We start from the raw sequence: 15,635 nt of genomic DNA, 5'->3' as shown, positions 1-15,635 counted from the left end.
TTTGTCTTTGGAAAGCCTCTGACAAATGTCATAGGACAGATGTCATTTTAGGATGCCACTAATGCTTGCTTTACTCTTGGTAAAAATAGGTTGTGATAAGTAACCACGAAACAACTTCATATTAAAAAGCTATTTCTTTTGGTGAATTAGTCCAAAAATTGTGCAGTTTCATTTTCTGAAAGGAGCCTTGGTGGCGCAGTGGTTAAGAACTCAGCTGCTAACCAAAGGGTTGACTGTTTGAACCCACCAGCGGCACCATGGGAGAAAGATGTGTCAGTCTGCTTCCATAAAGATTATGGCCTTGGAAACCCTATGGGGCAGTTCTGCTCTCTCCTATATGGTCGCTATGAGTCGGTATCGTCTTGATGGCAATGGGTTTAGTTTTGGTTTTGGGTTTTCATTTTCTGGAATTACGATTAGTAATTCAAAATATTGAACTTAGGGTTTATTTTCGTTGTTTTAGTAGTACCTACAGAGGGCATCTAATGGATGGTGCATTGAGTAGGGAATCCAGATACCTGAATTCTGTTCCCAAGCTCACTTTGGATCACATTTAGTCTCTTAGGGCTTTGATACAAATGGCATAAAACAATTCTGATCTACTCTATACAGACAGTAGAAAGATAAAAAGTGCAAATGTGTAAATGTCTTCTGATATCTTGAAATAAAGATAATTTTGAGTCGAACTATGGTATAGTTCAATTTTGTGTTAATGAGAAATCCTAACCCTAAAGGGCAGTCCATTTTAATTATTGTTAAGCTTTTTGGAATCAATGATTAGAACTATGGTTAACACTTAGTGGAGTGAAAATGTAATCCACCTATATTGGGATAATACACTAGACTTTCACATACTAATTTTTTCTCTACATTTTTACATATTTGCCATATAGTTGACCTTCAGTAGTAGTACAGTTTTATATCACTTTTGACTGGGGTTGCTATGGTTAAATATCCTATAAACTTGAAAATTTTCTTTCAGCTGTATAGGTTTTAACCTTCTCCACCTGGTACTTACTATCTGTTATGTGTAGGCATTGAGAAACATAAATCCTCAGGTAAATAATTATCATGTTTAAACATAGGCCCTGTCACTTGGTGAATTATAATAACAAATACGCAATACGAAAGTATGCATCCTTCTAATGGAAAGATCTAGTATCTGAGAGAAACACCTTTATTAAAATGCAATGTCAATGTCATTAGTTTGTTTGACACTCACACATCTCGACTCTTAAGTGAATACAGTTAAGTAATTTCTGGTCCCCTAGAAATAAACTTCCTTTTAATTAAAAATAATTCTTCAAATAGGTTGAGCTGCCAGTAATTGCTACACAAACAAAACCAAATGGTGTTTTTGTATCCTTTTTGCTGTGCCATAATGCACCCTCCTTTTAAGAAAAATGAGATAGTCCCATGAGAGACCCAGAGGTGCTCTCTAGCTGTGTGCCTATTTAGGTTGTTTTCCTTTGTGTAACCACTTTATGCTCAGAATTTTAACCCCAGTAGCTTTTCCTTGATCTCTCATTTAACTTCTGCACTGCAGCTAGAGTCTTCTTCCTGTCCCCTTCCACCAGTCCCTCCTCTGCCTCTAGAGAAGCTGAGAGGAGGACTCTTGTCATTTATTATTTTCTCCTGCTTTTAGTGTCATGTCAGGAGTGTCAGAAGAAAGAAATACTTCCCTGATAGATACAAAATCAACTAGTTACTGTATTTTTCCATTTCATTGTTCCCAATATCTGTAGATATTAATGCAGACTTTTTCTATGTTTACAGATAAAGTATTAGTGAACTTGAAACATTCCTTTGCCTTAAATACATGCCACACTGCAGGACTCGCAAATCAGAGCCCCTTACTAAAGCAGCCCAGGAACAAGTAGGCCAAGGCCTGCTTCGCTCCTCTGGGTCCCTTACCCAGTCAGTAGCCTTCAGCTCAGACCAGATCACTCTCCTTTCTCCAGTTCCCCTGCTGGCATAATTTGTGGCAGCCTAATACAACAGAGGCCCTTGTTCGTATGGAAAGTCTAGTGGAAAGCCACCATATTCTAGGTTGATGTCCTATTAGAACAGCCATCTCTGCAAAAGCAGAGAAACGTGATAAAGTTTTAGTATTTATCCTTCACTATATAAAACCTTGAAAATGTGATAGCCCTCTTTAAGAACGAGTCATCCACAAGTAATTTTGGAGCTGTAAGATTATCATCTGTACATTCTCCTCCCTGTACTGTTTCTCCTCCTTCTCTAGTGTTATTTCTGTATATTATGCTTTCTGTTACACTTTGGGATGGGTCACCAATAAAAGAAGGACATTTCTAGAAGGAATTGTGTACAGAGACTTTCCTAAGAGATCACCAGAGAGGCCTTTTCAGGCATTGAAAGGACAGGACAGGACAGGTATTTGTGTGGAAGAAGAAATAGGCTGTACAGCAGGTCTGAGCACAGACAAGCTAGTTGGGGAGGAAAGCAGAAAGGTTTAGATGCAAAGGTAGCAAGTTTTGGAAGGGGACGTGAATCACCAGAGTGTCTCCTGTTTTCACATACTCTTGGTGTCGCCATATAATTTATCAGATTTCCAGATCACCTGGCTGTAGTGTTGTGTCTCTGTTCCCAGGAGCCCCACCTCTACTTGGATCCACCATCACTCTACTGGGTGTTGCACTTTGTCCACCAGAACTTTTACCCTGGAAAGGACTCAGCACAGAGAGGGAGGGGCAGATTAGGAAAACAGAGCAAAATCTTTAATGTAAGCCAAGGTTATAGATGTGAAGTGCCCCAGAGAGTCGGGCTCCCAACGAACTTCTTCCAGCTGCAATGACAACTTGGTTCTGTCGGGGAACACAATACAGACAAAATTCATTATTCATTTGTAACATCTGGTAAGTTCCTACTATGGTCTAGCCATCATGATACACACTGGAGATACAAGATGAATAAAACATTGAATAGACCCCATGGCTTGAACTTAAACGCCTCTTTCCCTTTGTTGAAATACCACTTTCTCAGATCCGTAGGATCAGAAAACTACAGCTGAGGAATTTCACCCTAATCTCTTCTCTGACACATAAGCAATAAAGGAAATGTACATCATTATATGCTTACTCCAGTATTCTGGTTGTGGTGCAACGTGGGCAGCATATCTGGAATAATAAGGACTTCCACAAGGGGCTGATTTTCTCAAGGGTGCTTAACACCACCTCCTTCTGCCCCTGCTACTTGAAAGATTTTAGGAACTGTCTTTCAGAATTGCCTTCAAAACCTGCTACAAGTTTTAAACATTTCAGTGATGGCAAATCTTCAGACCTGGAGGTTCGATATGATTTTTGAAAACTGCCAAAAGTTATTCTGAGCCAAAGCTGGCAAATGAAATGTGGGTAATCAAACTGGCTGATAGTGTTTTGGTCAGAAGCAGGATATGACCATGAAGCAACTAACCGTCTGAGGAAATAGTTTCTCACTGATTTAATTCTGAATCAGTGGACTCGAGAAATAATAATATTGGCTAACATTTATTGAGCCTTTACCATGTGTCAGACACTATGTATAGCCCTTTGCTTATATCATCTCTTTTAATGCACAGGAAATCTAAACTTGATTTTTTTTAATATAATGAGCCAAATAGTTATTTCTTCTCTTATTTACAGAATTATTCATTTACTAAATCTGCTTGGAGTTTGGCCATGAGCTAGTCTCTCCTCCATTCCCTGGTCAAACCATAGTCATTCCTAAAATCAAATCCTCCCTTCTTGCCCTCTCCCTGCCTCGACAGTCTATTCATCTGTCCAGATTCAGCCCAAGCCCCCATGGGCTCCCCAGGCCTTCCCTGACCACCAGCATAGACTTCCACAGCGGTTGCTTCGGGTCTTCTTTGGCTCTTGGTCATCATATACTGACTATGGGCATGAGTTACAGACTCTAAGCCCCTGGGGCAGGAATCACATCTCAGGTTTCTACTCCTCTGATGCCCAGTATAACATACGCTCACTAGATACTGCTCTGGCACGGTCACAGCTGGCTCTAAGCGGCCCCAGGAGAGAGAGCAGCACCACTTAAGTAAGTGCCAAGTCCTAATCTAGTTGAATCACTAATAACAATTTCATTACTTTATGCTCGTATGTCCTAGAAAGGAAAAGGAATCTTTGAAAACATTTACTCAAGTTTCAGTAAAAGGCCATCCCTGATTATGCACAGGCTGTCCCTGTCCATTTTTTAAAGTCTGGTTTATCTTTGCACTTAGTGCTGCAGTACCTTAGTCTCAGGTACGTGTGGGGAAAGTGAAGTAATTTTAACACAGGCCCAAGTGAATAATTAGGAAGGTGCATTTGCAGAGTTGTACAGAAGGGAATCAAATCATATAAAGTTTAGATGTTATATACTGCTACTCTTCTCAATTAGCATTGATAATAGTTGATATATGTGTAATTTTTTATACAATACATAGATTCTTGATAATGTCTAATTTTTGGAAAATGAACAAAATTTTTAATACAAGCTAAGCTTATGATATAAAGTATTCCTGTGGCCATACCTTTTGAGAATCTGCCTATAGAATTTTTACTCAAATAACGTCAGCCTTCTAAGAGTTTGTTTGCCAACCATGCCCTCTCCCCTCAAGGTATTTACGTGTTGCTGTAAAAAAAATTAGCATAGCATGCTTATGAAAATACCTGGAGGGGAGGGCTCTGCTGGCAAACAAACTTAGAAGGCTCGCAAACTTATTTGCATAAAACAGTGTATACAATAATCATTTTTTTGTTGTTGGGAGCCCTGGTGGTATGGTGATTTAAGTGCTCAGCTGCTAACCGAGAGGTCAGCAGTTGGAACCCACCAGCTGCTCCACAGGATAAAGATGTGACAGTCTGCTTCTATAAAGATTTACAGACTTAGAAACCCTATGGAGCCATTCTGCTTTATCCTGTAGTGTCGCTATGAGTTGGAATCGACTCCAAAGCAATGGGTTTTTATGGGTGATTAACCCTCGCTGTGTCCTGCTGAGCTGATTCCGACTCATAGCGACCTTATAGATTTTTTTTGCTATCAGGTAAGTAAAATGGGTTAGCAAAAGTCACTTGAAGTATTGGCCACTAGAGCAATTTCACAATTCACAGAAGCTTACAAAACCAAAACCAAACCCATTGCTGTCAGGTTGATGCTGTAATCTTTACAGAAGCAGACTGCCACATCTTTCTCCCACGGTGCAGCTAGTGGGTTCAAACCACTGACCTTTCAGTTAGCAGCCGAGCACTTAACCACCGCTCCACCAGGGCTCCCCCCATAGCACTTAACAAGTCTTATAGACCTGGTAGTTGTTAGCGGTCATCAAGTCTACCCCCAACTCATGGCAACCCTGTGCACGATGAGATCGGACCTTTGATCCATAAGGTTTTCAGAAGTAGATCGCCAGGGCTTTCTTCCTAGTCTGTCTTAGTCTGGAAGCTCTGCTGAAGCCTGTCATGGCAACACGCAAGCCTCCACTGACATACAGGTGGTAGATGTGCTTGAGGTGCATTGGCTGGGAGTCAAACCTAGGTCTCCCACATGGAAGGCAAGAATTTTACCACTGAACCACCACTGCACTCCTATAGACCTGGTTGTTGTTAGGTGACATGGAGTTGGTTCTGACTCATAGCAACCCTGTGTACAACAGAACAAAACACTGCCCGGTCCTGAGCCATCCTCATGATGCTTGCTGTGCTTAAGCCTGTTGCTGCAGCCACTGTGTCAGTCCATCTTGTTAAGGGTCTTTCTCTTTTTCAGTGACCCTCTATAGACCTGGTTACCATATTCTAAATGTATGAAGGCTTCCCCAGTCCTTTATACCACAGTTAAGACTTTTCACACTACTCTTCAGCATTTAATCCTATACTGATTTGCATTTTATTGAATTTCCCTTGTGTATACATCTTAGTTTCCCTCAAGAGCAGGGTCTTTATATTCTGTTTCTTTAAATCTCTCATAGACTAGCACAGCTGTATACAATATTATTAAATGAATGGTTTGTGATTTACTTTATAATGGAATTAGTGGTTTACAGGTATATTTTAAGATAAAACTCTTTAATCTGCTGTACCTATTAAAATTTAGAATATGCACATCCTTGATCTAGCAATCCTACTTCTAGAAATATCACCTACAGGGATATTTGCACAAATATATAAAGATATAAATGCAAGAACTTTCACTATAGCATTGTCTGTAATAGTAAAAAAAAAAAAAAAAACCTGGAAATACCCTAAATGTCTATAAGACTATGAATGAATATAAATGAAATAAAATACAGTACATCCAGAAAATAAAATACTATGCAGCCATTAAAAAGAATCAGGTAGCTTTATACGTACTTTGTCTAGAAAGAGGCATAATATAGTTGACTATAATGAAACACTGACAAGTAGAAATAAATTACGTGTGTGTATCTATAGCCATACAAAAACTCTGAAAGAAAAGTCTGGAATAAAACGCACCAAAATATTAGCAATAGTTATTCTGTAGGGCAAGGGTTGGCAAACTTTTTCTGTGAAGGGTCAAATAATAAATATTTTAGGCTTTGTGTGACATACAGTTTCTGACGCAACTAATCAACTCTGCCATTATACCATGATGGCAGCCATAGACAGTACATGAATGAATAAGCAATGGCTATGTTCCAGTAAAACTTTATTTATGGACACTGACATGTGAACTACATATAAATTTCACATGTCATGAAATAGTCTTGTTTTTTTCAACCATTTAAAAATGCAATAATAAAAACAGGCAGTGAGCTGGGTTTGGCCTCCGGGCCGTAGTTTGCCGACCCCTGCCATAAAACCAAAAAAAAAACCAAACCTGTTGCCATCGAGTCAATTCAGACTCATAGTGGTCATATAGAGGATGAAATTGGAAGGGTAGAGAGGGGAATTTTTCACCAAAAAAAAAAAAGATGGGATTGTGTCAATCCCTAATGAGTATGTGTTTCTATTTTCCAGGTAAAAACAATATCTAATATATAAGCAGATAAAGTAAGATTTTCACCATATCCCAGCCTCAGAACGTATATAAATATCAAAGAAACACAGTGCTTGTACTCACCTTTTCCTTTGACCTCACAGTGATCATAGAGCTCCCAAACCTTGAGCTTGCCTGTAAAACATATTGTCTGTTAATGGTCTTTTGAGAACTTACCATAATAGTTTATCAGTTTCAAATGACAAGGGGAAAAGGCATGTTTTATAATTCCTCAAGGAGAAAAGGCATGTTTTATAATTCCTCATTCTTGAATCCTTTAGGAGGTACTTACTTCAGGTGAAGTTAATACATATTGGGCCTGAAAGAAAAAAAGGCGGGGAAAGGGAGACTATTAAGGTTATTAGTGTTCTTATTTTTTTTAATCAATTTTAATTACACCTTTACACTAGTGAGTGTGTATATTTTTCCGCACTTCCCAAGTAACCTTAAAAAATGCATGCCCTTTGACTCCAGAAATGCCACTTATAGGAATTTAGCTCAGAAAAAAAAGAAATCAGATGTTTATTAAAATGTTTATATGTAAATATTCACCATGTAATTATTTAGAATAGTGAAAATGGAAGGTGGCCTAATGACAGTCACTTAAACAATGGTTAAACCATGGTTTATCTCTAGGCAAAATACTTGGTCGGCAGTAAATATCGTATTGCATAAGAATTTAGGATGACCTCGAAAAACGTTCTTCATACGTTATTAGGTTAAACAAAAAATCAGGTTATAAAGTTGTGAACAAAATCATGCAAATATCATCACAATTGCTAATAAAAATACATACACACTACATACACACAGTGTAGTGGTTAAAATCCTCGTTCTGCCATTTCTGACCAGTGTACCCTTGAACAAATTACCTCTCTGATCTTCTATCTCTAGCTGTAAATGGGCATAATACCAATTTATTAGCTTTGATGTGTAGATTAAACATATATAAGGTGGTTGGTGGAGTGCCAGACACACTGTAAAGCACAATGTTGTTGTGTGCTGTCGAGTTGATTACGACTTGTAGCGACCCTATACGACAGAGTAAAAGTACCCTAAAGGGTTTCCTAGGCTGTAATCTTTACAGGAGCAGATTATCAGGTCTTTTCTCCTGTGGAGTGGCTGGTGGGTTCAAGCAGCTGACTATTTGGTTAGCAGCCAAGTGCTTAACCACTGTGCTACCAGGGCCCCTCAAATGCACAATAAATGGTAGCAATTAAATTCATAGAAAAAAATGCTAGAAGTATACGTTTCAAGATGTTAACAGGCATTATCACTGCATAGAGGATTCTAGATAGGTGATTTTTAATTTTCTTCTTTGTACTTTGATGCATTTTCTAAAATTTTCACAATAAACTTTAATTTTGCAATTTAAAAAATAATCATTTTTAAGTTTAAGAAACAGTAATGCCCACCCCCACCCCACCCCACCCCCAAATAATAATGGCTAAGTGTTGTAGGTCTAGGAAATTTAAGGGAGTCCACCTGAGAGAAGGAGTGAAGTAAATCATGAAACAGGAAACAAAGAGCAGATGTTTTAATGAAACTCCAATGGTTGTGGCCTGTTTCCTTTCTTCTACTGTAGGCTCCTAACCAAGCAGTGGCAGGCTGCGCCCAGGGACCCAAATGATGCCAAGTCCAACTGTACTTTAGTTGTGGGGGCAAACGCTACAGAACTGCAAGAACACAGGTGGCTCAGGCCTACAAAACAAGGGCAAGTGATTGTGTCCCGACCCAGGGACCCCGAGTTCAGGTAAAATGTGCAAGAGGTTTACAGTGGACATGATTTAAAAAGGAATCAGAAAGAGTAGTGGTCCTTTCCTATCTGGTACAGAATTTTGTAGAAAAACACTTTACCTTTTCCTCTGGACATGGAGCGATCCATGATTTGCATTTGCCTGTCATGTCACCAAGGGTGATGTGTTTGCCATTATATACATAAACGCGGCCGTCTTCCCCCCCAATCAGTCCAGAGGTTACATCTGCTATCCTCAGTGGGGCTGCCATGATGATTTCATCTGTAAACAGTAAGAAACAGAAAGAAGCATATAATAACCCCTCCCTGGCATTTTTGGAGCCCTGGTGGCACAGCAGTTAAGAGTTTGGCTGCTAACCAAAAGGTCAGCAGTTCGAATCCACCAGCCGCTCCTTGGAAGCCCTGTGGGGCAGTTCTACTCTGTCCTGTAGAGTCACTATGGGTTGGAATCAACTCGACAACAATGGGTTATTAATATTATTTTTTTGGTCATCTTTTCCATTGTTCCACTACTAGACTCTAACCCAACCTCCCACAAATAATATCAGCATGTTCTTTAAAAAGTCTACACTGATTTCACCCTGATAGAGTCAAAAACTTCTGTTTACTATTTCATCATTCATCAATAACAACTGACATGGGCAACTCAAAGTTTCCATGAGTATAGAGGCTGTTGTGATTGTTAGTTGCTGTCAGGTCAGCTCCAACTCATGGTGACCCCCATGTACTGTAGCAGAATGAAATGTTGCCTGGTCCTACACCATCTTCACAATTGTTGGTATGTTTGATTCCATTGTTGTGGCCACTGTGTATTTTAAGTACCTTCCAACTATATCAGACAATATTCTGTTGTGAGCAGGGTTTTCACTGGCTGATTTCTGGAAGTATATCACCAGGCCTTTCTTCCTAGTCTTAGTCTGGAAGCTCTGCTGAAGCCTGGCCACCACAGAACTTGAAGTACCAGTAGCATAACTTCCAACATCATAGCAACACACAAGGCACCACAGTACGACAGACTGACAGATGGGTGGGCATAGAGGTACAGGGAATAAATGTTACCACCTTCAAATGTTCACTCTTGTTGTACATCCAGTTCTGGTCTTATCAGATTCAAAATCTGCTTAAAGGCCCTTGGGCCACTGGGCCATCAATTATGAGGGCAGAGCCTAGATGATCTAATTAAGGGACTGGTCCATTGGGTAAAGGAACTCTACTTGGCTAAAAGCACTGTTGCTTTCCTACCTAAGCCGTCATTATCCAGATCGTTCAGGTGTAGAACTCCACCAAATCGAGAGAAGCGGCGGTCCCCACTGAAGGTGCTGAGCAGAGCAGGCTTTGCATCACCTGTTATTTCATACATCCGAGTGTTTCCACCTTGGTGCAAGGTCATGGTCAGGAACACCATTTTAGACGTATCATCTGAAAGGAACCAGAGTGATAATCAGAAATACCTGTTGGCATCACAAGAATAAAAGATAAAAGAGGTAAAGCACTGAGTAGATGTATTCTTGCCTTGTGCTTGTGTACCACCAGTGATGCCCCCCAGAAAACTGATTGCCATCGAGTCGATTCCGACTCATAGCGACCCTATAGGACAGAGTAGAACTGCCCAGTAGAGTTTCCAAGGAGCAGGTGGTGGATTTAAACTGCCAGCCTTTTGGTTAGTAGCCGAACTCTTAACCACTCCACCACCAGGGCTCCACAAAGGATGCAGAGCACACAGAATCATACAGGACAGCCAGGTTTAGTGCTGGTCATCTCTATTGTTAGGAAGGCACATCTAGCATGTATACCGAGGCTCAAACATTGGATAAACTCAGCAATATCCCATCAAACCGGTAGTCCTTCTTCCAGTCTTATACCCTGTCTTAGTCATCTAGTGCTGCTATAACAGAAATACCACAAGTGGATGGCCTCAACAAAGAGAAGTTTATTCTCAGTCCAGTAGGCTAGAAGTCTCAATTCAGGGCACCGGCTCCAGGGCAAAGCTTTCTCCGTCAGCTCCGGAGGAAGTCCTTGTGATCAGTCTTCCCCTGGTCTGGGAGCATATCACTGCAGTAACTAGGTCCAAAGGACACGCTTTGCTCCCGGCACTGCTTTCCTGGTGGTATGAGGTCCCCATGTCTCTCTGCTTGCTTCTCTCTTTTATATCTCAGGAGAGATTGGCTTAAGATACTATCTAATCTTATAGACCTCATCGATGTAACTGCCGCTAATCCGTTTTACTACATCATAGTGATAGAATATACAACACATAGGGATATCACATCAGATGACAAAATGTAGACAATCATACAATACTGGGAATTATGACCTAGCCAAGTTGACAGGTATTTTGGGGGGACACAATTCAATCCATGACATACCCTCTGATACATTTTCCATACAATCATCTTTTTTTTTTTTTCTTTTACATCATAAATCTACTATGCTTCTGTCGTGGCTTACAACCCTTTGGGTGAAGTCCAAATTCCTGACAAGGCCCTATGTATGACTGTAGCATTCTTCCGGGCCACTTCCCCCTTTTCTTTGACACTTTACCCATAATGAATTTAAACCACAGGCCACTCTGTTTCTTAAATCTAGGCCTTTGAACATGATGTCCTCTCTGCCTGCAATAGACAGCCCTTCCCCCACACCTCTTGCTCTCCCGTGCCCAGCTCTCTGCCAGCTCACTCCTGCTCCCGTTTAAAAAAAAAAAAAAAAAAAAATCATTGCCATAGAGTTGATTTCGACTCATAGTGACCCTATAGAACAGAGTAGAACTGCCGCGTAGGGTTTCCAAGGAGTGGCTGGTGGATTCAAACTGCTAAACTTTTCGCTAGCAGCCAAGCTCTTAACCACTGCGCCACCAGGGCTCCCACTCCTGCTCATCCTTGAGAATTTGGCTCAGGGGTCACCTTCTCTATGCAGCCTTTCCTAATCTCCCTGGTCTAGAGTAGGTGTCTGTTACAGACTGAACTGTGTCCCTCAAAAATATGTGTTGTGAATCCTAATCCCTATACCTGAGGTTATAATCTCATTTGGGAATGGGTTTTATTGGTTTTTAAAGAGGCCATATCAGTTTAGGGCATGTTTTAAGTCAATCACATTTGAAATATAAAAAGAGCAGATTATGACAGAGGAGCAAGCAGAGATGGGAGCAGATAGATGCCATGCTACATGAAGATCACCAAGAAGCCAATGAATCAGGACCTTCCCCAGAGCCAACAGAGAGAGAAGCCTTTCCTAGAGCCTCTGCCCTGAATTCAGACTTGTAGTCTCCTAAATTGTGAGGAAATAAATTTCTGTTAAACCCACCCACTTTTGTTATTCTGTTATAGCAGCACTAGATACTTAAGGCACTGACCTTCCTACATGTTCCTATAACACACTATACCTAGTGCCAGCCTAGTACTGATCACAGGGTAGAATGATTTTCTGTTCGCTTATGTGTCTCTTGCATCAGGCTGTCAGTTTCATAAGCAACGGGACCTTATCGTAGTCCTTTTACTCACTGTACCTAGTTTAGTTCAGCACACCAGTAACAAGTTTTCATGGAGTCAGTTCCCACTCATGGTGACTTCATGTGTATTACAGTAGAACTGTGCTCCACAAGGTTGTGTGTTTGTTTTCTAATTTAATTTTTTTGGTAAAAATACACACAGCAAAACACACACCAATGTAACAATTTCTACATGTACAATTTAGGGACATTGATTACATTCTTCAAGTTGTACAACCATCCAGATTATTCCACTACCGTTAATATAAACTCACTGCCCCCTAACTTTTCATCTAACCTTTCGAGTTTCTGTTGTCAGTTTGATCCCATCTAGATAATTCTTAAAAAGAGTACAATGCTCAAGGCAGAAATTCTTTTCCTACTAGACTGTTGTTTGGCTTAATGAAGATTTCAAGGGATAGTTTTGGTTTAAAATTTGGGGTTTAAAGATTATCTCAGGGCAGTGGTTTTAGGAGTTCATCCAGCCTGAGGCTCCATAAGGTTTTCATGGCTTATTTTTCAGAAATAGATCACCAGACCTTTCTTCTGAGGTACCTCTGGGTGGACACGAACTTCCAACTTTTTGTTTTATTATTTTTATTTTATTTTATTTTTTAAAATGATTTCTTTATTGTACTTTAGATGAAGGTTTACAGAACAGATAGTTTCTCATTAAACAGATAGTACATATATTGTTTTATGACAATGGTTAACAACCCCATGACATGTCAACACCGTCCCTTCTCAACTTTGGGTTCCCTATTACCAGTTTTCCTGTCCCCTCCTGCCTTCTAGTCCTTGTCCCTGGACTGTTGTGCCCCATTAGTCTCATTTTGTTTATGGGGCTGTCTAATCTTTGGCTGAACGGTGAACCTCAGGAGTGACTTCATTACTAAGCTAAAGAGTGTCCATGGGCCATACTCTCAGGGTTTCTCCAGTCTGTCAGGCCAGTAAGTCTGGTCTTTTTTTGTGAGTTAGAATTTTTTTTTACATTTTTTCCAGCTCTATCTGGACCCACTGTTGTGATCCTAGTGAGAGCAGTCAGTGGTGGTAGCCAGGCACCATCTAATTGTACTGGACTCAGTCTGGTAGAGGCCGTGGTAGTTGTGGTCCATTAGTCTTTTGGACTAGTCTTTCCCTTGTATCTTGTTTTCTTCATTCTCCCTTTCTCCTGAAGGGGTGACACCAGTGGAGTATCTTAAATGGCTGCTCACACGCTTTTAAGACCCCAGACACTATCTCACCAAGGTAGAATGTAGAACATTTTCTTTATAAACTGTGTTATGCCAGTTGAGATAGATGTTCCCTGAGACCATGGTCTCCACAGCCTTCCGCCCAGCAGTTCGGTCCCTCAGGAAGTTTGGATGTGTCTATGGAGCTTCCATGACCTTTCCTTGTACAAGTTGTGCTGGCTTCCCCAATATCGTGTACTGTCTTACCCTTCACCAAAGTTACCACTTATCTATTGTCTAGTTAGTATTCCCCCCCACTGCTCCTATCCCTCATAACCAACAAAGATTGTTTCTTTTTGTTTGTAAACTTTTTCATGAGTTTTACAGTAGAGGTCTCATATAATGTTTGTCCTTTTGCAATTGACTTATTTCACTCAGCATAATGTCCTCCAGTTTCATCAATGTTATGAGATGCTTCACAGATTCATCATTGTTCTTTATCGTTGCATAATACTCCACTGTGTTTATGTACCACAGTGTATGTATAGTTTGTTTATCCATTCATCTGTTGATGGGCATGGAGGTTGTTTCCATCTTTTAGCTTTTGTGAACAATGCTGCGATGAACATGGGTGTGCATATGTCTATTGGTGTGATGGCCTTATTTCTCTAGGATATATTCCTAGGAATGGGATTGCTGGGTCGTATGGTATTTCTATTTCTAGCTTTCTAAGGAAGGGCCATATCATTTTCCAAAATGGTTGTATCACTTTGAATTCCCACCAGCAGTGCATAAGAGTTCAGATCTCCCCACAGCCTCTCCAGCATTTGTTATTTCCAGTTTTTTTGATTCGTGCCTGTAATGCTGGGGTGAGACAATATCTCATTGTAGTTTTAATTTGCATTTCTCTAATGGCTAGTGATCGCGAGCATTTCCTCATGTGTCTATTGGCCACTTGAATGTCTTTGGTGAAGTGTCTGTTTATTTCCTTTGACTATTTTTTAATTGGATTATTTGTCTTTTTGTTGTAGAGGTGTTGGATTTTCTGGTAGACTTTCAGAGATTAGCCTTCTGTCTGACTTGTAATATCCAAAAATTTATTCCCAGTCTGTAGGTTCTCTTTTTACTCTTTTGGTGAAGTCTTTTGATGAGAGTAAGTGTTTAATTTTTAGAAGATCTCAGTTATCTAGCTTCTCTTCTGGAGTTGTGTGTTGCTGGTTATAGTTTGTATGCTGTTAATGCCATGTATTCGGGTCTCTAGCATTGATCCTATTTTTTCTTCTATGAACTTTTTAGATTTTGGCATTATATTTAGGTCTTTGATCCATTTTGAACTAGTCTTTGTATATGGTGTGATGTATGGGTCCTATTTTATCTTTTTGCAGATGGACATCCAGTTTTGCCAGCACTGTTTGTTAAAAAGACTGTCTTTTCCCCATTTGATGGACTTTGGGCCCTTGTCAAAGATCAGGTGACTTTAGGTGGATGGATTTACATCTGGGTTCTCAATTCTGTTCCATTGGGTCAGTATATCTGTCGTTGTACCAGCACCAGGCTGTTTTGACTACCATAGCTGTATAGTAGTTCTGAGGTCAGGTAGTGCGAGTCCTCCTACTTTTTTCTTCTTCTTCAATAGTGCTTTACTTATCTGGGGCTTCTTCCCTTTCCATATAAAGTTAATGATTAGTTTTTCCATTTCTTTGAAGAATGTTGTTGGTATTTGGATCGGGATTACATTGTATTTGTAAATTGCTTTCAGTACCATTGTCATTTTCCCAATGTTGAGTCCACCTATCCATGAGCATGATATGTTCTTCCATTTATGTAGATCTCATTGGGTTTCTTACAGTAGTGTTTTGTAGTTTTCTTTGTATAGGTCTTTTACGTTAGATTTATTCCTAAGTATTTTATTTTTTTAGGGGCTATTATAAATGGTATTGTTTTCCTGATTTCTATTTCATTGCTCTCCTTATTGGTGTATAGGAATCCAACTGATTTTTGTATGTTTATCTTGTATCTTGCTACTCTGCTGAATGTTTCTATTAGTTCCAGTAGTTTTCTCATGAAGTCTTCAGGGTTTTCTATGTATAGTATCATATCATCTGCAAACAGGGTCAGTTTAACTCCATTACCAATCTGGATGCTGGCCGTTGGTTTTGCATAGATGCCCTTTATTATGTTGAGAAATTTCCCTTCTATACCTATTTTATTGAGAGTTTTTATCAGGAATGTGTATTGG

At 39.9% G+C, this 15,635-nt stretch overlaps 1 protein-coding gene across 1 annotated transcript in view; it reads right to left on the bottom strand.

Moving 5' to 3' along the window:
• Positions 1-301: 301 nt before the first annotated feature.
• Positions 302-15,635, bottom strand: part of GPLD1 (glycosylphosphatidylinositol specific phospholipase D1) — a 63,602-nt gene continuing 48,268 nt past the window's right edge. The window contains exons 21-25 of the mRNA XM_004383989.2: positions 9,983-10,159; positions 8,842-9,002; positions 7,277-7,303; positions 7,069-7,119; positions 302-2,825 (exon numbers count right to left, since the gene is read on the bottom strand). Coding sequence (XP_004384046.1) covers positions 2,739-2,825; positions 7,069-7,119; positions 7,277-7,303; positions 8,842-9,002; positions 9,983-10,159 — 503 coding nt within the window. The 3' untranslated portion in view covers positions 302-2,738. The remainder of the gene's footprint in view (positions 2,826-7,068; positions 7,120-7,276; positions 7,304-8,841; positions 9,003-9,982; positions 10,160-15,635) is intronic.

This window comes from Trichechus manatus, unplaced genomic scaffold (assembly GCF_000243295.1).
Source record: "Trichechus manatus latirostris isolate Lorelei unplaced genomic scaffold, TriManLat1.0 scaffold00115, whole genome shotgun sequence".
Lineage (NCBI taxonomy): Eukaryota > Metazoa > Chordata > Mammalia > Sirenia > Trichechidae > Trichechus > Trichechus manatus.
The sequence above is the reverse complement of the archived record's forward strand: the minus strand, read 5'-3'. Positions and strand labels throughout refer to the sequence as shown.